At 37.2% G+C, this 24,015-nt stretch overlaps 1 protein-coding gene across 1 annotated transcript in view; it reads left to right on the forward strand.

The window, feature by feature from the left end:
* The window catches only part of EIF3H (eukaryotic translation initiation factor 3 subunit H), an 86,410-nt gene extending 63,048 nt beyond the window's left edge, over nt 1-23,362 (forward strand). The window contains exons 3-8 of the mRNA XM_082364417.1: nt 8,361-8,528; nt 10,060-10,159; nt 11,393-11,542; nt 18,792-18,912; nt 21,254-21,386; nt 23,139-23,362. Of these exons, the coding sequence (XP_082220543.1) occupies nt 8,361-8,528; nt 10,060-10,159; nt 11,393-11,542; nt 18,792-18,912; nt 21,254-21,386; nt 23,139-23,236 (770 nt within the window). The 3' untranslated portion in view covers nt 23,237-23,362. The remainder of the gene's footprint in view (nt 1-8,360; nt 8,529-10,059; nt 10,160-11,392; nt 11,543-18,791; nt 18,913-21,253; nt 21,387-23,138) is intronic.
* Nucleotides 23,363-24,015: the final 653 nt, after the last annotated feature.

Below are 24,015 nucleotides of genomic sequence, written 5' to 3' on the forward strand. Positions count from 1 at the left end.
TCCCACTCCCCGGAGAACTGTTGCCATTACCATTTTAGCATATTTCTTTCTAGTTTTTCTCTTTCGGAGGAGGGCGCAACCTAGGTTACTCACATATTCTGCTTTTTTTCCTCCTCTTGGCATCTCACGAGCATTTTCCCAGTTAAAATTTTTAGAAACATTCTAAATGATTTTTGCCTTGGAGAAAACAGATTTGAGAGCTACTAAGAAAGTAGAGGACTATATGAGCTGAGTGTGGGAGAAGGTGGACAAGATTGATGACTCAGGGCCTCTCACTGAGGGAGAAAACATAGAATTAGTAGGCATGGAGGGTGGGATTGATAAAGTCAGTGTATACTTTTACCGAAAAATGCTCGTTAAGCAAACAGCCATCTGGACTGGAGGTAAGTTTTTTAAGTTGCCATCATCATATGGTTGGAAGTTGAAACCACCATTTTCTAGGTGGGGAAGTTAAGGTTCAGAGAGAGAAGTAAATGCGTTAATTGACCACCAGCTCCTATTGAAGAGAGGGTACCTTTAAAGCTCATGTCACTGTAACTTTTATCAGGCTCCCAGCACAGGTGATACTCAGTAAATGGTTTCAGAATGAACAGTATTGCTTGTATACTGCAAACAGTACTTCCAAAAAATGATCATTTGTTCTGTATTTTGAATATTTAGTGCTCACTACTGATGCATCCCATTCTGTGTTTTGAACAGCCTGAGTTTGATAGGTAGTTTCTTACAGGATGAAGCTATTAATTCATTTTCGTAGCCCTTTCTTCTCTTATTCCCCTGCTGCTGCTGCTGCTTGTAACTTGTACAAACTTTTTTCTGTGTTATGACTCATGAGCCGTTCTCTCCTTGTTTTACTTTAAAAACCTAGATTTATAAAAAAAAGGTAAATCAGTTGTGATTGTTCTATTAGAGAAATGCTTTTGCTTCTCAAAAAACTGTACAATGGTTTTCCTTTGAAACCCCACATGAAAATTTCATTTTAGGCTTAAGAACGAGATAAAAGTCTTACCTACTTTGGGATCTTATGTTTTTCTCCCTTTGGATAATATAAATTACCATGTTTCCCTTTTTGATTTGACTGCCAGAGCCCAGAACTAAATTTGTGTGTTTTAACCAAAATATCTATGGCTTGCTTCACTTTGTTCAGGTCTCTGCCTCACCTTCAGTTTCCACCTTCTTTAATCTAATTTGTAATTTCCCTAGATGTGATTTTACTGGTTATGCTTTTTAATGCAAGCTACTTCGTGTCCTTTGTGAACATGGTAAGATGGAGATGGATTGATTTATCTATCTATAATTTCCTAATAATTGTGACCCTTCTCTAGTACATTAACAACAATTAGGTTTTTGAAATATTTCTTTTAGTACCTAACTTTGTGCCAGCATTAAACAAGTACTTGATATATAGCTGTAAATATGACAGGGGCGTTACCTGTCCTCATGAAAGAGCATGAAATACATATTTTTCTAAACCCAGAGATTCTCATTTGGTCTTCTAACATACTGTGCTCCTAATTGTAGCAAGTGGTAGCAGTGGTCAGTAGGTTATTCTTTAAGTGAGAATTCTTCATGGTGATAGGTAAGGAAAGGGGGTCTATATCCCCTTGCTCCCATCAAAGTGAATTTACTTTGTTTGTGTAAACAGATCTCAAATGACATACAATTAACTTAGTTGCTGTTCTGTGTCATTCACTTACGTGCATCTGTTTTCATGACCAAGGACATAAATGTATATATATTTTAAAAATTCTCGTAACCTTAGAGAAATAGGATTTCTTGGCTGTGTTTCATGATTTGGTTAAGAAGATACAATATGAATTTGTTGCAGGATATACACAGTATTTTCTGTGAAGAATCCAGTTTATTTCATAGGAGACTTCTTGAGATACATTAAAACCTCTAAAAAACCCTGATTTCCAATAATTTTCAAAGCTCTTACTAGTTTTAAAAGATAAGGTAGCACACACATCCTCTTCCTTTATTCCCAGCTTGGCATACAGAAGAAATTACTTGTCAGAATTCATAAACACTTTAAAGAAGAAATTAAACCACCCAGGACTAATGAACACTTTAAAAAATATTTCTGGTAAGATTAAGAAAGGCAGTATTTTTGTTATTTCTTTTTAAATAGAACAGGTTAATATCTAGGTAGAGTAGAATTTATATTGGACTCTATATTTCTCTATATTGTGAGAAATTGAACTCTTACCATAGTTCTTAAGCAGTCCCAGCGTGGCCTTAATAACAGGTGTATTAATTGCGGGGGGTGAGGGGGAAAGGATGAATACGTAATGCAGACTGGGTGAAGAGAATATGGAAGTTTTAAGAAATACGTACTCTCTAGTTCTCTCTACCCAAAGTAGACTCTTATTTAATTCTTTTTTCAAATGCACATTCTGTTTGCTTAAATCTACATCTGCTCCTAGCTTTGAGCATTGCCTGAAACGTATGTGTGGCTTGGCAGAAAATCTGATATGAAGAGGAAAGCACAGAATAGTTTGTCTTATTAAATGATGAGGCAGAGCCTTCACAGTTCATAGCCTGCCGGCGCTCACCGTGTCTCATGGTGCTGCTGGGAAAGAGGGTTGTGATAATTTTCTTAAAAGCCCTCCTTAGATTAGCCCTAATGCTAGAACAGATATATTTTGATGTATTCCACTTTCCTGTCATGTTTGTTGTTATCATTGATTTGTTTCAGAGTTGTGGGGTTTTGTTTGTTTGTTTGCTTTTAAAGCCGTTTGCATCTCTTGGTTGAGCTTAGTTTGTTTCTTTGTTTCAAAGAGCATGTACAACTACATCTGGTCTCTCTTTGTTCCTTTTCTTGATCTGTTTGTGCAGGTCATCTTTGATCTGGTCCAGTGCTTAGTTTCAAATAGTAACATAGAATGCAGTGTTTTAGGAGTTTGATTACATGTTTGTGATAATTTCAACTTTGACATTTAAAAATCTTTGAAGGTGGTTTTATCACTTAAAATCTTACTGGTAGTGCTAAATTACTAGTTAATTTAGTGATCAAACATGCATAAGCTGTGGTTTCTGAAAACCTAGAAATTGTGTATTTCTGCTGTATCTCTATTATGCTTTATTGATTCAGAAATAATTCACTCTACACTTTACTAATAAAGAAGAGATGAGATTCTGTAAATGGATGGTTGCCTGGGCTTCGGAGTCAGAAAGTCTAAAGTCCAGTTGAGTCCTGCCACTTTACAAGCTGTGGTAAACAGCTTTTCTAAAAGGATTTCAATAATCGTGATTAGCTCATTAGAGTTATTGTGAGGAATAAAGTCAGATAACATATGTAGACCACTTAGCAGGAAGTGTGACATAATAAGTGCTCACTAAGTGCTAGTTTCTTTCCTGGTGCTTAGTCTTGTCCTTTTCCTCCAGGCTATATCTATGTATATTTTTAATAAGATTTTATTATAATATATTTTTAAATGATTTGGGTTTATTTGATACAATATTAAGTAGTCAAATAAGACAATAGATCCATTGAATTGTTTTTAATTTTTAAAATTTAAATTAGTTTATTACTTGGTCCTTTAATTGTTCCCCAATAAGACATCTATAACCACCCCCCCCCGCCACCCGCCCAACAGTCTGCCAGACAGATAGTTTTGGAGTATGCTTCAGCTTCAGTTTTCTACTTTCAGCTCATCCCAGCCTGGCCAACTGTGGTAATTCTTTGTTCCAGTTTTTTGGCAATAAATTGCATTTCATGAGGGCTCAATTAAAATAATAAAATAAAGATGGTTTTTAAAATGAAGGTGAGGAATTGGAGGTGAAAAGAATGCTGATTAATTATTGTGCTGAACTGAAAAGCTTCGAATTCATTGTCCTTCCCCGTGATCTTAAGGGGAACTCATATCTCAAACTCTTGTTCGGTTGTTTGCCAGTGTGTGAGTCCAGATACAGCATTTAAATATAAGGCAGCATATTATTTTCAGTGTTTTCATATTTGGAGATAAAACGAGAGAAAGCCCAACAAATGTGGTGGATTTTTGTAAGGAATAGTTATTGGGCAGCCTGCCTCAGTTAAGACTGTTTAGCTCTAGGCAGTTTAAAATTGACTGTTTTGCAAAGAGGGTATCTGGAAAAAGTGAATGTGAATACACTGGTGCCAGATTGCGGGCAGTTACTCGGTGTTGTAAACCAAGCTCTCCTTTGCTTGCGAGCGGCTTAAGCAATGAAGGCAATTGTAGAGTTTGAAGAGATTTATAAAACTTCACCTCATTTTTATAATCCTTCCAAATTTTGTAGCACCACCTCAATTGCATCTAAGTGTAGCTTTTGTATTAGTAATTTGAGTTGGCTTGGTAGTAACTACCAATTTGTCTTTGAAATTCATTTGCTGTGCACTGTTTCTCCTCAGTCAGTCGGCAGGGGGTTTGCTTTTTAAACTAACAACGTTTAAAATGTTCTTTCCTAAACTTCTCACTACACAATTCTGAGCCTTTCTATTGAATATTATCATATTTTAAAGTAATCCCCCTCTCCCCAAAAGTTTTCCCTTGCTATTCATCTTTGGAAAGTTCTCCAGAAATATTTAGCCATTAACTCAGAAGTTAATATCGTTGGTTGAAATTGCCACTTGGGCTTCTGTTAAATACGAGAACTTTAGAACAAAAATGAAAGTGTCTCTAACCCTGAGCCAACTCGGCAGAGTTGCCAATAAATGCTTGTCTCTTATTTCATTGATCTGCATTAACTCAACTATAGGGAGGTGTGGCACTTTATATCAAGGAACTTTGGTTTTCTTTTCCTTCTCCTTTCTCTTTTGTTTCTTTTGCTGTAATTCTCTTCCTTCTGAGAGATAGGAGTGAACCTTATCTGTCTAGCCACATCTTTTCTACCCTTCTTTTTAAAACTCCAGTGGCGGGTGGTGGCGGGGAGAGGGTAAGTGAGGATGGCTGGGAATGAGAAGGAAATAGCACCAGCCCCTACTCACCAGAGCCTGCGGGCTGGGACACACGTCCTCACAGTCCTTTCCAGATAGCACGAGCCCTTCCCCTTTCTGTTTACCCAGTGTCCTAGCTAAACTGGGTCTCTTGTTTGTGCCTCACCTGCCCGCCCCCGGTATCCCTCCCCTCCACCTCCAGCATAACTCCTGAGAGGGACTAGACTAGCAGAGCCACTAAAACAGTGGCATTTGCCTGGGAGATTAGAATCTGGAATGATCGTTCCTTATTTCCTGTGTAAAGTTTACTGGCATGTCACTGTATCACGACTTTTTTTTCCTTGTCAGAGGGTAAATGGGTGTCAGCTGGTGTGGCAGCTCAGCTCAGTTGATTAATGGGTGTGTTGGGAGCACAGTTTTGAGACAGTTTAGTGGGACAGTCTGCTGTGCATTTCTTATCTCCACTTAGGTTTACCGGGAAGCTTTTGTAGGGTTTGATTTTGTACTTTTTGAGAACTTGGATTGGAGGAGGAGGAAAAACTGTGAAAGGAGACAAGGGTCACATGTCTGTGTTAACATAAGAACAAGGACATAGACCTAAAAGACTGCAGAGATCAAAATTCACTTGGCTGTTTCTGAGTTGTCTCTTGCTTGCATATAATAGAACAAATATGACTTCTTTAAAAAAATTTTTTTTTATTAAACGAAGTAACCTCTTTAAACTGTGCATTTATTGGAGCCTCATATGTGTAGTTCCAGCGAGGACTGGACCTCAGTGCACCCCAACTTCACTTTGGAGCTCTAGCACCCTTACCCTCACCTTTTCAAGGATCACTTGTAGTCTTTTTAGATCCTTTCTTGCTCTGATACCTCCAAGAGGACATTCATTTAAAAAAAAAAAAAAAAAAAAGTTGTGTTTCTTAATTTAAAAAATTGGAGTGGTAAGTCTAAACCTAGATGAAGAATGACCTGAAATTTCACATACGTTTTTTGTGTGTAATAGTGAAATTCCAGTTCATTGTAGATTTTCAAAAGCAATTTTATTAACTCACCTGTCATTGCTTTTAACCCTTAAATTTGTATTTTCATCCTATGAAAACTCTTATGACCTTAAAAATAAATTTTTATTAAAGCCTCGTAAAATCTTGTATGTCATGATTTTCTAAGCTGTGGAAGAGGAAAATAGAAGTGCTCCCCCCACCTCCAACCTCACCCATAATATAGAGGTTTATTTCTTCATCCCTCAATCCCCAGAAATAAATACATTGGCAATTATTACAATGGTAACTCCGAGGGCGACAGGCTTCATTCATAAGCTTAGTATTTAGTCTCTTCTCTAGCTGAGAGAAACACTTCATTTTCCTCCTTATCGTTAACCAAGGGGCTGTAAGATGGGTAAGACTCTGGATGAAGAAGGAATCTGGAGGTTTGCTACTGATTGTAAAGTTTTCTACTTCATGCATCCTGAAAATGCTATTATAAAATCTGTTGTATTCAGGCTGTTTGACTTAGTAAGATTACAGAATATTTTTCATAGGAAAGCACTTTTATTTTAATTATTAATGCATGCTACCTGCTTTAGTTTATAGAAAAATCATTACTTGTAATTAGCATATCCAGTGAACAGTGTGGAATCGTAGCATTTTGACTGGGATGAGCTCTCAGATCTTTTTGGAGATGGGAAAACTGAGCATCAGAGAAGGACAGCAAGATTCCCCACGGCAGAAATCTCAGAGCCGACGTGAGAACCTAGATCCGGGTCTAGGATTCCGGGTCTTTTCTTCTTTTCTACTATTGCCAGTTGGTAGAATCTGTCTTCTGCTTATATTACAGCTAAATTGTACATTGACAGATGTTTTAGAAGTACCAATTTTAAAAAACTCATCCTATAAAATCGTGTTTGTACTGTCAGTTGCTTGGTAATTGCTCCCTGTCTCCTCTTTCCTATCCCTTTAAAATAAATATTAAATTTAGTTCTGGCTCCTGTTTTACTGGTGATATTAGAATTTTTCATTCATAAGTTACATTTGATTAAATTTTACTAGCCAAATCAGTGATTTTACTTTAAAAGAGTTATGAAACTTTAAAGCAGAAAGAGACAATAGCGATGGTTCTATCCCAGTTTTATGTGGTTGATAGGAATCTGTTAAACTGGCTAGGAAGAGGGGTATCTTGTATGCTAGAGAGCGAAAAATTAAGATAAAAGATAATTGATTCAAGATTACCGTGTTAATTTTATACTGCTTCTTCTTGAGGCCATCATATTGTATATAAAAAGAAAACTTCAAAAAACACATAATTCTTGAGTAGTTGATGAGTTGGCTGCCATCTTTTATCATAAGAAATATAACCTTCCTTGGAATAAGCAGATTTATACTTTCTTTACCTAGTAACACGTGTTGAAAAGACCGTGTCCATCTGGGGAAGTTTCTTTTATACTTTATGATCCTGAATTTTGTTTGCTTTGTAAAACCGTAGTGCTATAACCAAGGAAATGACAGACATTTAACTTTACTTTTGCTAAAACCTGATTAAGAGTTTTGAAAATGAAATGGTTAGATTTTGAGTTAAGCAAATATGTTTACTCAACACAGTCATGCATTTTTATTATAATAGAAATAGCTTGAATATTATGTTAACTATAAAATTTTCTCCTGTTTTACATATTTGCTACTCATTATTGGCCTATATTGCTTTTTAGAATACATTATTTATTATAGTGTCTGCACCCATTTTTCTAGTAATACGGCTTTGAGTTAATAATATACATTATAGTCATTAATTTGACATGTAAAAGTCATCCAACTGTTTCATTCTATACATGGCGATTAAAATATAACTATTCTAATGAAAAAAAATACTGGTGATTACTTAACACAAAGGAACACACAGACAAGAAAAAAGAATTCTTTTCTAAATTTAGCACATGCAGCAGGGGGCACCAGTTGAAGGCAAAAATGAATTCTTATATTTTTAATCAGCTACAGCTTGTATCCTGTTCATACTTAAATAATGTGGTAGTTAATTGTTTTCCTGTTGGTTTTCTTGATGGTTTTAACTTCTCAGTTCTAAAAGCTGTGTTGAAGACATCGATAACTACTCTCAACTTACTAATTCAAACATAACTTCTTAAAACCAACCAATTTAGTAATTACACAAATTTTTTCCTTAAAAGTGGAGACACATTTAATAAATAATTACTTGTTTGGAATAAGGCATTATTATTACATTTTTAATTCTGTTTCTACAAAATGTGCTTTTGTTGATGAGAAAAGGAATGCCCTAATGATTTGAGAGCTTAATTTGTTTTCTTTACATGTGAAGCGAATGAATTTAAAATCTGGAAACCTGTTCCCTTTAGCTAATAAATAGTTGTGTAGAAATTTGTTTCCAGAAGGGCTTGTTTTTAATCTGGGTAATGTCATTACATAGTTTTTCTTTTGTCCCTCTCGTCCCCATCCTCTAGTCCAATATCAGATGGAAATGATGCGGAGCCTTCGCCACGTAAACATCGACCATCTCCACGTGGGCTGGTACCAGTCCACATACTACGGCTCGTTCGTCACCCGGGCGCTTCTGGATTCTCAGTTCAGTTACCAGCATGCCATTGAAGAATCTGTCGTTCTCATTTACGGTTAGTAGGAGTTTCCTTTATTATTCTTTTCTTCCCTTAATATTATTACTACTACTACTATTTTTGCTTTCTGTCTTTTCGCCTCTAAGAGCAGCCTGGCAGGCCTTCTCAAGTAAATACCAAGCCTGTTTCTGCAGCAGCCTCAGCAGCAGCTAAGTCTAGACAGGGTTTCCTTCTTTCTGTTTATTTTTCTTGCTATCAGAGCCCTGATGTGTACATTTTGGAATGCTGGAGTAGCTGCTTCATTTTTATTCCTCCATCTCCCCTCCCTCATTTGAAGGGGCTGGTGGAACTAGACCAGATGTCTAACAAACCCCGATTGCTAGAGTGTCTGGCTCTGTACGTGACTGACCAATCGTAACACAGTGTGCCAAGTTTTTTTTTTATACCTCTGACAGCAGCGTACAAAACCTGGACTGTTTCTTAGCACAAAGATTTTTTTCTTTTCGGCCTATTTAATGGTGTTTCCTCAAGCTCTCCAGACCAGATGTTCTGTGCTGTATCAGAACTGTAGGCAATTTAACAGCTTTATAGCCTTCCCCCTCCCCAAACACTCACAGTTTGCCATATCTGGCAGACTTGCATATAGTTTCCAGCTGAGAAGTAAATGTAACGTCCTGAGTATCTGTCAGAAAAAATACTAATGAATACGATCAATCTTATGAGCTGCCCCCAAATTGTTTCAGTATGTTAACAATTGGATTACAGTAAAGAACAAGTTGTTAAAGTGTACTTATACTGGCTGGAAACATTGCATCATCAGACCTTGATGAATTTTCCACTTGTTTCAATCTATTTTGGTTTTCATTTTATCACCTATTGCTAAAAGTTTCACTGTGTTAAGTTTCAGGCAACATGAATGTTAACACAGGTTTTAGGCGAATGTTGGCATGCCGGAGCCGTTATCATGCAGCAAGTGCTAAGCTCCCTTACTCACGGAGTGTTTAAGCAGTTAGCTTTGACAAAATTAGTTTCTCTAAAACTAAAGAGACACTTGTGATTGCACTTTGACTTTAGTGGTTTTGTTTTTAGAATCTGCTTTAACTAAAAAATTTGAACAGTGATTGTTAGGATGGATAAATTTTGGAAGGGCTGTTCATTTAAATTAGTGGACTAAGAACTACACAATGCGTCCAGTGAATTTTCATGTTTAGTATTCATTAGTATTTTCCTTCTAATTATACAAGATGTATGTAAGATGTATAGAACATATGCTATATTTAATTCTTGTCAAGATTGCTGGTTCTAGCTGAGGAATAGATTTGAAAATAACTGTGTTTTTTTATCTTCTGTTTATACTTTCGGGAGGAAGTTATTCTGCCTATTATAAGTAGGATGATAGGTTCCTGAATTTTCACTTACTGTTTGCTATGCTGGTTTGAATCTGCTTCAAACTGTGTTCTGATTATTTATTTTGATCTTCGTTTTGCAAAGACTATGATAATTAACAGAATGTGCCCAGAACCAGTGTCATTTGGGCACTGGTAGCGACAGAATTCTTAGTAATTTCTTTTTCTTTTCCTTATTTGAGATCCCATAAAAACTGCCCAAGGGTCTCTCTCACTAAAGGCATACAGACTGACTCCTAAACTGATGGAAGTTTGTAAAGAGAAGGATTTTTCTCCCGAAGCGTAAGTGTTTGGGGGCCTATAAGGCATGTGTTAAGGATCGGGTGTTTTTCTTTTAAGATATTAGTTTGCCACATGTATTGAATCCTCGGTGGTGGTGTGGTAATGCTTTTGCCATGTGGACGGTAGAAGTTTCTGCATGGCTGAGTGCCACTTGATTTCTCCCTTTCCATGTTTAAACTGTTCTTTATGGAATGTCTCATCTGTTGTTCTCAGCATGGGTGAATTCAGTTAGAGTCGGGATTAATTAGCTACTGGATTTGAAGAAATATATGATTAAATAAAGGGAGATGGGATGAGTGAGTGTTCAGTGGCTGTCAGATTGTAAGTTCTGTGTCAGAACAGTTGTGAGCTGTTTGTCTTATTTTCTGACCTCCTGTTTCATTGGGGGGGGGGCGGTGTGTGGAAAGATACAAATATTTTTTAGGGTTCAGTAAGGAATGTGGATTTTTTGGATATTTTATGGGTGACAGGTATGCAAAGAATTAATTGAAAAAGCTGTTTTGTGATCCTACATAATGGCATTGGAATATTTACATTAAAATTTTAAAAATTCAGAATTCTTTCATTTTCTGTTAATTATAGGAATTTTTATTTCTTATTAAAGTTAGTGCTTTTGACTTCATGTAGGACAGACAGTTCATTACTAGTTTACCATTTGGCTCCTAAAGAAGTTAAGATGCAAAGAATTTAAAAAGAAAAGCTAACTCATGAACAATTCCTGGGCATGGTAGTTATAACTAAACTATGAGGAGTTGCGTTCTTGCTGTGTTCTCAGCCACTGCGTGTGGAGTAACGTGTGAGTGTCCTGCTACTTGTTAATCTCTCGAGTTCAGTTGGCTTTTAAAGTGAACTTTCCAAAAACTAGAGTATTTCTCTTTTCTAGCTATTTTAAATGTTTTAGATGTAGATTATATAGCATGATTTCCTATGGCATTTACATTTTCGTATCTGAAATTTTGAAGATACCTGATTGTGAAGAAACAATAGTTTCTTTTGCTAAGAGTCTTATTTTCTAGTCTTAGAGCTCCAACTCGGATCATTTTCAGAGTTGTTCAAATCACTCGACTTATGCTTGACTCGGTAAAACTCTAGTTTCTCTCCCTTTTTAAAAGAGTGCTAATGAGACAAACAAAAATCCTGAAGAGGGCCTGTAATTAGGGAAAATGTATGAAATAATCACTTTAACACTTACTTCTGACCACCAGACTAACGTATTTTTAACATGCTTCACAGATTGAAAAAGGGAAGTATCACCTTTGAGCACATGTTTGAAGAAGTGCCGATTGTAATTAAAAATTCACATCTGATCAACGTCCTAATGTGGGAGCTTGAGAAGAAGTCAGCTGTAGCAGATAAACATGAATTGCTCAGTCTTGCCAGCAGGTAAGCGGCCCTGTCTAATGAAAAGTCCCTTTTTTAATCACTTTCTGCAAAAGAGTCTTTTACTTAGACTTTAACCTGTGAAACAAGAAGAAAATTACTTAAGCACATTTTGAGGTTCTTAAGACATAGTAACAACATGTAGAACTTGTCCAGCTCTGCTAAAATCCCAGGAAGAACACCATGGTTATTGATAAAGTGAGATGGTGTTTGAATACTAATAGCTCCTGTTATTGTAGGAACCCTCTGCTGCCTTTTCTGTGTCATTTTTGCTTTGAGATGGTACATGCCCACAGGGGAGGTGTGTTTTGATTTGGCTCAGCTTTATTTATTGTACAGTGTCCTTAGAGGCTATGGTATAATGTCTGGATGTTTAATAACGCTTGGGAGAAGACCAAAAATGCTTCTCTGTTTTACTGTGGCATTTGCCCTTGTTCAGATGTAGACTCTTTTAGCAGTAAACTTTCCATTTGAATTTTCAACCAAAATTAGAATTTTCTGAACCTGACACTGGCTTTTGCTATCTTAGACAGTGGTGACATCATTTGCTTCATCGTGACTGCTTTAGCTATCTAGTTGCTAAGATATTATTTATTATATTGATAAAATGCTGACTGAGGTGTTCTAAAACAGATTATTTCCTTTATGGAATTAATGTTTCATTTCCCCTCATTTATTGCTTTTAACAGAAATATGAAGAGAGTCATGTGTGTAGCTCCTCTTAAATTCCCTTTAAGCTTGATGTTAGTGATTGTTTTGTGGCAGGAGAAGGCTAATAGCAAGTAGGTAATCTATCAGTATGCATTTGCTGAATGGCTTAGAAAAACAAGGTGTGTTTTCATAAAGCAACCAGTTTGGAACAGAAGCTCAGTTATTTATCAGGTTTCTAGTTATCCCAGATAGAAGCTAGTACAAAAGAATACGCAGGCTTTGTACTTCTTCAATATAAGACAAGTAGGGATAAACCCAGAAGGACCAGTGTACCCAGTGTTCTTCTCCATGCACTGGGATGGGTGGGACTGTGGTTGAAGTGCCACCTTCATTGCATGAATTCATCACAGCAGCCACTAGAAAGTCTTAACAGGGGAAGGAGATGGAAACTGGATGGTAAATGGAGTGCTCAGTAATACAGCCAGGTTGCAAGGGTCATTTGGCACTAAAGAGTGAGTGTACTGTTTGACTGCAAACGTATGTTCACAATAGTCCTTTAATTTGTCTCTTTTAGAAGGTCATATTTTTCTTCATTGCTTTCACAAACACACTCGGCACACCTGTATTTAAAGCATTGAGCTAAGAACCTTTTTCAGCATGCAATTTGATGTATTAAGTATATAGTTATATAATAATTTTAAATTTACTATGTGAAAGCTTTTGCTTACATATTATTTATGTCTTCACCTTTCCCCAAGCTTCCTTTATTGAGGATACAAAACAAATACAGCCCTTCTCTGCTTTCCCATTACCAATGAGCTGGTCTGTAATGTCTGTTTGTCCAAAGCAGCATTTAGAATAGCCAAGAAAATGTTCCCAGTTCGCCATAGCAACTAAGATCTGGACAAATATTTTATTATAGTTTTTATCTTCTGTATTTTATGTGAAATAGGAAGAGAAGACGTTTGCTTTCCATGTGAAGTTATTTAAAAGGGTAAATTGGTGTTCCTGTTGGGAGGAAAAAAAAAAAAAAAGAAGCAACCTTGAAGCCGTGCTTATACTAATGGACTGTTACATTGGCACAAATTGATAGTACTAATTTAAAAGACTGAAGTGTAACCTTTGTACCTCTCAAATTTTAATTTCTAACATTAGTAGCATGATGATGCTAATCATCATTTGCCATAAAATTTTTTTCTAAGAAACCGCATCAGAAATCATTCTGAAGTAGCTCCTTAAACATTTTGCTTGGTCTTGCTTATCACAACGCATATGCATGTTCCAGTTCTTTGATTTACCTGATAAATTTGCTTTATGCTATGAATAAAACATATTGTATTCCCTTTCATTTAAAAAATTCTAATTCTTAATTTTATTAGATGGAAGTTCTGGTAATGGTTATTTCATAGCAGCCTTTATTAATTTTTAAAAATCTGTTACACAAGCCTTTGGCTTTTCACACATGCAAAAACAATTCTGTTCTTATTTCCTCTTTAAGAAAGTAAACTAAGGGTGGGCATCATACATGAAGGGAAATAAGGACAAATTGATACTGTAGCCAGAGCAGACTTATCACTGCACCCCTCTGTTCACATCTGTTTAAGTTATCTGTTTTCAGTTCTTTGTTTCCTTGGCAATAAAAGAAAAGACTGTATTATTGAAACTGGCAACAATAACTCCCTGTTTCACTATTCTCGTTGAACTGGTACTGAAAAGATCCCCATAAAATTGCTCTTGGTAGTGGACCTGATTTCCTATGAGTGTTATCTGTGAAATAGTTCTGTATTATTGTTAATTCCTTTTGCCCTTCAAGACCTGTACTGTGCAGATTTTCACGTATTTCGTATTGGTTAGATTTCTGAAGAGCACTGTAGCAACAGAAATGTTATGAAATGTTTAAAGTCCACACACCTGCGCTTGTGCTCTTTCACTATAATTACATATACCTACAACACGTAATGTTAGTACTTTCCATTAAGGACGCTTTTTAGTAGAGAGGGAAGTTCTCTTCTAGTAGCACCTTTCTCATTGCTAAAATCAGTGTAGTCAGTCTCCAAGATGTAAGGTCTGGAAAAAATAATAGATCTTTCTCTGCAATGGCAGTTAACTCTTCTTAATGGCTTTCTCCAGTGTCACTGCTCTCTCCTCGACCACCCAGTCAAGGATTGGTGATGATCTTTCCCTTCTGTGAATTTCTTTTGCACTTAAGAACATAAATGACTTATTTAACAAGTAATCATGTAGTTAATTACAGTATTTCTTGTATTTAATATAGTTCTTTGGGCCTCAGTTCTTCCACTGGTGAAAATGAGGGATCAGTGTCTCCCCTGAGGCCTCATCCAGGTCTCTCTTTTTCTGCACCCTCTCTCCTTGGGTATTTCCAGTTCCTCTCTGTACTGGTTCTTTTCTGTTACATTTATTGACTGGATTTTCCCATTAATTTTTTTTTTTTTTTTAATGCTCGACAGTTGAGAGAAATTGAAAGGATAATAAGTAATACAGTGAACACCCATAAACATTTACCTGTATTCACCAGGTGTATGTGTTGCTACATTTGCACCTGTTCTCGTTCTCTCTCCAGACGTAAATGGGTACTTTTCTTTCCTGAACCATTTGAAAGTAAATTGCAGACGTGGCACTTAACCCCTAAATACTTGAACATGCATCTCCTAAGAGTAAGTAAGGACATTTAAACTTGTGTAAAGTCACCGTCATCTTAAACAACAAAGTTACAAAAAAAACACCTTTTGACCTCGTGCCGTTATTATCCATCTCCTTTAACCTTTTACTTCATTTTCTCCCTTTTTTTTTTTTTTTTACAGTCAGACTTCTTCATAGGATTTTCTATATGTCGCTGTCTGTATTTACTCACTTCCCACTTATCCTAAACACTTAGTATTCCATCTATTCTGTGTTGTTAGAGTTCTCGCTGAAGTTGCAAAAGATGACTTTATCACGATACTGCTGGATGTTATAGAGTGTTGAAAATTTAATATGTTGATAATACCTTCTTCCTGAAATACTTTCTTTGTAGTTTAGGATACTACCACTAGGTTACTTCTGGGTTACTTCTCATTCTCCCCAGTCAACCTTCTTCTGCTCATCCCTAAATATCAGTGTTCCTTGGGGTCTGTCTTCCTGTGTGTGATTCCTGGGGTGATTTCATCTTATTCCTTGTCTTTTGCTACCTTAGGTCAGGGCCTCATTATTTCTTTTCCTGATTACTTTCACAGTCTCCTAACTTCCTGCTTCTAACCTTTTCCTCTTTCATTGCAGTGATCTTGCTAAATGCAAATTGTATGATCATATTACTCCTTTGCTTAAAATTTTTGGCTGAGTCCCCATTGCCCTTGGAGTAGCATCCAAACTTATAGCCCAACTTCCAAGAGTCTTTGCACTGTGACTGTTTGCCTCTTCAGTTTCATTGCTCTCTTTTTTCCCAGTCTTGCCCTTCTCCCGTGCTTCTGATGGACTGAGTTACTTGCAGTTCTTCAGATGTATCATGCTTTTCATGCCAGTGTCTCTGACCATGCTACCTACACACAGTATCTGCAGTGTCCCTCTGCATCTTCCTTGTCTCCAACTCCCATCTTCAGCTCCTTCAGAAACTCAAAATTCAACTGTCACGTAATCTGGAAAGTCTCATCTGATCCTACCAAACTATCTTTTATGCTTCTGTTCTGTTATAGAATCTACTACCACTGTGTTGCATTTCTTTTTGTGTTCCTTGCTTCTCACTAGAATGCTTTGAGTGCAACAATGTCTTATATAGTATCTTATAACAGAGTGACTGGAAAAGTAAGTATGTACTCAGTAATGTGTGTTGAAAGAATGCATGTGAGAGGACACAGTATTGTTAAATTTCAGCCCTGAAGTTACTTGGAAAGCATTGTAACTAAATAATCAGTGGATCTGGACATTTGATTAGCTATTGGGGAAAATAAAAATCATTTTAATTCCCGATCTTGCACCATCAGCTCAAATTATGGATGAATTAAAATCAGACTATTAAGAAATTGGAAAAGAACAGAAAAGTGAATACTTAATCTGATGTCCAAAGAAGAAATATTTAAAAGTGAAAAATGGTTCACAAAATTACAATGGAATAAGATAAATATGAAATAAAATTTAATTTGAAAAAAGCACTTGATTCTTCAGTTAAGTCATTAGACCAAGCTGCTGGATCGAGGTAAGATAGATAGTGCCAGACCTGGGATTAAAAGATAAATTTATCTACACACACACACACACACACACACACACACACACACACACACACACACACACACACACACACACACACACACCAGATCTATGCTCTTTCTGTTATTTAAGATAAAGAGCCAAAGCTTCAGGTTACAGATGGAATCCATGTTTTAACTGGATTTACTTTTAGTCATTCCCAATATTCCCAGTCTGTTTCTTCCTCAGCCTTTTCTTTCTCTGTAAGTGCCGTAACCAACCGTTCAGCTGCTAAAGCCAGGAAACTGGGAGTCGCCCTTGATTCCTCTCTCAGTTCTGCCCACTTTTCTCCATGTTCACTGCCACTGGGCTGTTCCAAGCTGCCACTACTTCTCTCTGCAGTGCCACAGTAGATTGTGTGTGTGTGTGTGTGTGTTTGTGCGCGCGCGTGCAGTTTTAAAATAAAATTCATGTAAAATAAAATCTACCATTTTAACCATTTTTAAAGAATACAGTTCAGTGGTTTTTAATACATTTGCAATATTGTGCAATCATTACCACTAATTTTGAAACATTTTCATCACCCCAAGCAGAAACCCCATGCCTCTAAGTAGTCACTTCTCCTCCCCTCATCCCCTTGCAGCCAGTAGTTACTTTCTGTCTCTGTGGATTTGTCTCTTCTGGACGTTTCCTATAAATGGAACCATGTTGTAAGTGGCCTTTTGTGTCTGGCTTCTTTCACTTAGTATAATGTCTTTAAGTTTCATTCATATATCAGTACTTTGTTCTTTTTATAACTCAGTAGTATTTCATTGTATGGACAAAGCACAGTTTGTTTATCCATTCATCCTTTTCGGGTTTTTCCCCCAATTTCTGTCTGTTTTGAATAACGCAGCTATTAACATACATGTACAAGTTTTTTTGTGTAAGCATAAGTTTTCAGTTCTCTTGAGTATATACCTAGGAGTAGAATTGCTGGGTTATATGGTAACCCTATGTTTAACTTTTTGAGGAACCACCAAACTTCTCCACAGTGGCCGTACCATTTTACGTTCTCCGCACAGTGTACGAGTATTCTAATTTCTCCACATTCTTGCCAGCACTCCACAGTGGACTCTTAACCATCTCCTAGTTGCTACCCTCCGGTGTATTCTCTGCATAACAGCCAGTCTAAATCGTTTTAAAATTTAAGGCAAAACATGTCACCAGGGTTCATGTCAGAGTCGCAGGTTCTCATTCACACGAAGTGACCGTGTGGTTGGGGTGTTGTGTGAGGCAGCTAATGGCTCCTCGTACGTGCTTGTCTGGCCTCCCTAGCCTGTCTCTGTGCTCCTCCCATGCCAGACCTCCTCTTTCTACCTGTCTAGTTCTTACCCACCTCAGGCCTTCAGCACTTGGGCTTTCTTTCACCTAGAATACTTTCTGCATGGCTGATTCCTTCTAATCTTGTGCTTTCAGCCTGTCACCTTTTAAAAGAGATATTCTGACCACACTATCTAAGTGTCTTATCTCCCCTCTTCCCTCCTCCCCTCTCCCCATCAATTGTAAGCTCAGTGAAGACCAAGACCAGGAATGTCTCATTCACTAGTGTCTCCTTATTTGCTAACACTGAGGCTGGAACATAATAGGTGTTTAGTAGATACCTGTGTGGAATGAATGAATGAGTACTATTTGTCAGCTAGTTATTTTTAGAGTACGTATATGTGTAGGGGGCCTTAACATGGTAGGAGATAGTTGTGGGCAGAAATCAGTGAATATGGTGGGTGTCGTACTAACCATTAGCATCAATTTGTAAGAAGATTTTGGTAAGTAAGCTGCAGTAGAAATTTATGGAGAGGAAAAGAAAGATGAATGATTGTACTTCAGATTCTGGGAAGGGCAGAGGGGAAGGAGCCCTCTTTCTTCCTTTGGCCTTGCAGAATAAATACTATTGTTACTCTTTCAGAACCTGCTGGGTAGAGAAATCATGTGCCAGAAGTCTCAGTCTGTTTGCCGGTTCTTCCTTTCTGTGGCTACTGATTTGAATGCTCTGGAGCACAATTGGGGAGAGCGGAGGTGGGGCTCAGGAAACGGATTCAGGAGTACTGAGCCTAGGTTAAACTTGATTGTTCAGAAAGTACCCATTTTAGATACCCTGCTAGATATGTTTAACTCTTTCTACTCTGACATGTGTATGCTCTGACACTAAGAAATTGAGCTATTTCAGATACCCTTGTAGTTAATAGTTGTGGGTTCGATATGGAAAGTTTAATAACAAGCTGACTACCATTCTCTCCTCTGCCTTTGCTTTCCTGTATGTGTGTGCTTTCATTTTTTTTAGCAAATGGCAGATCAGTTTAATATCTCAAAACTACTTAGAGCAGTGGCAGAGCTATAACTTTCAAGTATGACATGTCAGTATACTTACTTTATATTTCAGCAATCATTTGGGGAAGACCCTCCAGTTGCTGATGGACAGAGTGGATGAAATGAGCCAAGATATAGTTAAATATAACACATACATGAGGAACACGAGTAAACAGCAGCAGCAGAAACATCAGGTTGGTATTATGGGAAAATTCAACAAACATAGAATTCCTTTCGAAGTATGGTGGTTCAAGAGTCATCTTCAAAATGATCTAAATTATCTTTGATAAAGCATTGACCCTTAGCTAGTAACTCTATCATGTTTTAAAAGATTATTCTTTATATAGTATGTTCCTAATATATTATTTACAAGTTGTACTTAAAAATACCTATCTTGAAGAGAGCTGGTAGATTAAGCTCAGATTGTAATGCCAAGGTTATGCAAAAAAGAGATACATTTATTGAGAAAATCAGAGGCAGAGAGAGTCTAGAGGGTCACAGCTCATTTCTTTACTAACTATAATTGGTTTGCTAGTGGCTCATTGCAGTACAGTTATCAGTCTTCAGTTCATTTAAAAAACTGAGCAGTTGTGATTAAGAGCAAGCAATTTTGATAGGAAATAATAGACCAACTGCTGTGAAATAGATAGTATAATACAGATTTACCTGGAATTACCTGGATATTCTCATATGCACATCCACACTGCTCTGGCCATTTAATCTTAATCTTTATTAGTGTTGCCTGAAGGCCACATGATTTTCACAGTTCCTGGAATACTGTTTTGGACTATATTGCTCTGAAATGTTCTTAGCATTTGATTCATAGATAAGTTGATTCCAGAATGTACATACATGTGAGTGTTTGATTACTCTGTTCATTAAAATGTACTTTAAACTAGATGTTGGTAACTGTAGGATTTTAAGCACAACTAAGTGGTTCTGAGAATATCATATTTAAAAAATTAATTTAATACCAATATTCATATATTTAGTGAAATTTAAAATACTGTGTTTCTACACACATAGAATTTTTAAAACACATATAAATCTATAAACTATCTTTTTTTTTTTTTTTTTTTTAATAGGGAGCATTTTCTCTTTTCAAATTTTATTTATTTTATTTATGGCTGTGTTGGGTCTTCGTTTCTGTGCGAGGGCTTTCTCTAGTTGTGGCAAGTGGGGGCCACTCTTCATCGCGATGCGCGGGCCTCTATCGCGGCCTCTCTTGTTGCGGAGCACAGGCTCCAGACGTGCAGGCTCAGTAATTGTGGCTCACGGGCCCAGTTGCTCCGTGGCATGTGGGATCTTCCCAGACCAGGGCTCGAACCTGTGTCCCCTGCATTAGCAGGCAGATTCTCAACCACTGCGCCACCAGGGAAGCCCTAAACTATCTTATTTTTAAATGAAAAGATGGTGGTGAAGATGGTGATGGTGAAAATCTCTTATAAACTGGGGAGAATAAAACCAGCTTGATTCCATTTCCCTGCTGGTTCTTCCTGTAGGTAAAAGACCCAACTGGAGTATCAAATTGAAAATCTGTCACCAATGAAACAGTTGATTCTGGAAACCAATCTTAGGAGATAGTTTTTAGAATTCTAGTATGTCATAAATTTTTGCATTTGACATTTATTTCTACTTAGCACCATTCATAACCCTCTTTAGATTTGTCTCACTTCTCCTCTCATACCCCATAATGAGTAGAAATTTTTGCAAAGCAAGTTAACTTCCCTTATCTAAGGGCTTAAAATTTTTACTAGCCTACCCTGGTTTCCCATTACCTGACCTTTTAAGGCTGTGTGTGGGATATTATTTCCTCTGCTATCGTAAGCAATCCACAGCTATTAGCGTCTTGATTGTGGTTTGAACTATAAGTTTATAGTTGATATATACCTTTATATATAACCCCACTTTCTCTGCATTGAGTCATAAGAATCCAGAGTTTGAAAGTTTTTGAAGCATTATCTGAGCTAATATTCATTCTTCGGTGTAGAGCTAAAGCACAGATGATTATCTGTTGTTAGGAATTGATAGTATTTACTGTTATAATAATAACAGGAATGGTGACGTTATAATAGTAACATCATCAGTATTATTGTTACTTTGGTCAATAAGGATAAAGCTGAAAAAATTCCCCAATACGGTATTTCATTACTTAGTTCTTCAAGTTAAGATGAATCATACTTGTAGTGCTGTTTACCCAGTTGTCATAATTGGTCAAGTTACTCCCTTTCGCTCATGAATCTTGAGCTTCTTTCCCTGTAAGCCCCACGTTTCTCACATAACCAGTTTTGTTTTTCTGAATCATTAGTTATATAATCTTAGAGCTCAGAGTGACACTAGAGTTTACAACAAGGAAGTTTTCTTTGACTGTTACCATATTTAGCCTCTTAGAAGCAAGAGTTATGAAGGGTTACATTTATAAAACCGAGATTGGAGTTCAAAACAGTGGAATTTTGCTGATCACATAAGTGAGGGAGGTCTTTTTTCTCCCCAGGTAGAGAAAAATAACCCAATCATTTCCTCTCTGAATTTTAGTATCAGCAGCGTCGCCAGCAGGAGAATATGCAGCGCCAGAGTCGAGGAGAACCCCCGCTCCCCGAGGAGGATCTGTCCAAACTCTTCAAACCACATCAACCCCCTGCCAGGATGGATTCTCTGCTCATTGCAGGTACTGTTAGCCAGTGCAGAGCATGGCTGGTTTTCTTTATTCTTTAGGAAGCCGAAGACAGTGAGAGATTCACAGGGTAAGACATCTAAAAGTTAGTGTATTTTAAATGGTTAAATGATGAACTTGAATCTAGCACCTGTAATTTCTGAAATTTAAGAATTTGTCAGTCTTTGTTATTTCTAAGGTCCTTTCAGTGCTTCACTCTGTGTTTATCTAAACAAACACTTTTGAGATGGGATTATATAAACTTTCTAAAATGGGAAGGTTTTGTGTGAGTCATCTTTCATGGAAACCAAGAAAAAGTGTTTATCATCTCATAATGCAAAAGGCCATTGAGTTCAAACCCCTTACTTTTGATGTTCTAGCCTAGCCTTGAGCCCAGTGTGTAAGTGGGTGTTTGAATTGAACTGAAGTTTTTGATTCAAAGAGGTATTTCCCTTACTTTGACTTGTATTGTAGCAACATGAATGTAACTCTCCATGGACTTTCTCTGGGGATAAACATTTAACACTGCCTTAAGGTAGTAGAGCCGTTGTGTCCTATGCTAGGACTTGATTTTGAATATATAACATTCATGCCCTTATTTAGCTATAATCACCTTATTTCTGTATGAATGTTGTTGAATACTGTTTGATTCAGTCAGCCAGTTGTCTGAGAGATTTGTTAGAATGAAAATCCAACTCAGAGAAAAGCTGGTCTTCTGCAGTTTCTCAATTCTGTTGATATATTTTTAGTGTGGGGGAAATTCCAAATTCCTTAAAGCTTTCTGGTACCTGTATAAATGAGACTCGGGAAACTGAGACACATTACTTACTTAAGGGCCACTTCAAGCAGAACTGTATTTCTTATACTCTCAAGAAATGTGTAACTGTTGCATCAGATTAGATCATTTGTTTTAAGACTAATGCAGTGGTGGAGCCCTTTCCTCACATGGGCTCCTTGCTCATGCTCTGTCTGGGCTCTGGGGGTGCAGGAGGAGGCTATTGATATTTCTGGAGCACAGACTGAAAACTACTGTAGTTAACGTCCGGGTCAGGTGGGTCTGGTTACACCAGAATTACAGTTCTGTGATTTGGTGTCTCCTTTCTACCTGGCTAAGAAGAGCCAGTGCTGTTTTCTCACTTGTCTTAGTTACAGTGTTGGTCTGGTCTGCACAGTCAGTACGTTTTGATTGACAGCTAATATGTGCTTAACTGCTGGTAATCTTTTTAAAAGTTGTCGTTTTTCTTCATTATCCATGTAACCAAGAGTGGAAGATAGCTTATTTAAAAAAAAAAAAAAAAAACAACAAAACTTATATTCTTTATTATTCCTTATGAACGAATAGAATTCTTAATTCTTTTAAAAAAATTTTTATTGAAGTATAGTTGCCATACAATATTATATGTTACAGGGTTACAATTTAGTGAATCACAGTTTTTTAAGGTTATACTCCATTTATAGCTATTATAAAATACTGGCTATATTCCCTGTGTTGTACAATGTAGCCTTGTAGCTTATTTTATACCTAATAGTTCGTGCCTCTTATTATTCCCTACCCCCATATTACCCCTCCCCCTTCCCTCTCCCCACTGGTAACCACTAGTTTGTTCTCTATATCTGTGTCTGCTTCGTTTTTGTTTTTGATTCAAAACATAAAATAAAATTCTGATGATGCTGTATTATGCTGATTTTCTTGTTTGATTAGTATTCTGGGTCATTTTACAGTTGTGGAACATTATGACTCTCTTTCTCACTTTCCCAAATGCACAGGCCAGATTAACACTTACTGCCAGAACATCAAGGAGTTCACTGCTCAAAACTTAGGCAAACTCTTCATGGCCCAGGCTCTTCAAGAATACAACAACTAAGAAAAGGAAGTTTCCAGAAAAGGAGTTAACATGGACTCTTGAGATCACATTGGGGCAGTTCTCGGAAGAAACACACTTGCATATTGAAAAGTCTTTCTAGCAAATAATAAAATAATAATAAAACAACCTCGACTGCTTGCTCATTTGGTTTTAGACATATTATATTTAGCTTCTTAGTTTTGTTTAGCTTATACCTATGTATTTCCAAAGATAAAGCAGGCTTGACCAGAAGCATCCCCAGGCTCAGACCTACAGGCTCCGTCACTTTTGTCACACCTCTGTGGTGCCACATTTCAGCCACCGGATCCAGTGCCGCTTGTCCCGATGCCTGGCCCAGAGGCCCTGGTGCCTACTGTGAGTTCTGGTACTTCTTCGCTCCCAGGTGAGCGCCCCTGAAGCCCCAGGCTTTCTGTGCTTGCCCTGGCACCCCTGGTCCCCAGGCCTAGAACCGCTTGGCGTGCTTCCCGTGGGTCCGCCTTTTCATTTCTTCAGGTGATTGTTGCCCAGTCCCCATGCTCATAGGCCATTCATCGGGCACAAGAATTAAAAAAAAAAAAAAAATCATTTCACCAAAGGACCATGTTTTTGTATGAAAATGAAATTGATTCTGTGTGTGTGTGTTTTCTTTTTAATTGAGGACTTCATGTTTATTTCTTTTATACCAAAAATATAATTATGCTAATAACAAGTTTTAGGAGTGGGGAAAGAAGAATTGGGAGACAAGTGCTACACTGGGGGGAAAAGACTATTTTAATAATTTTGTATTTGGAAGAAAAAAA

Source organism: Balaenoptera borealis, assembly GCF_965194805.1.
Source record: "Balaenoptera borealis genome assembly, chromosome: 17".
Classification (NCBI taxonomy): domain Eukaryota; kingdom Metazoa; phylum Chordata; class Mammalia; order Artiodactyla; family Balaenopteridae; genus Balaenoptera; species Balaenoptera borealis.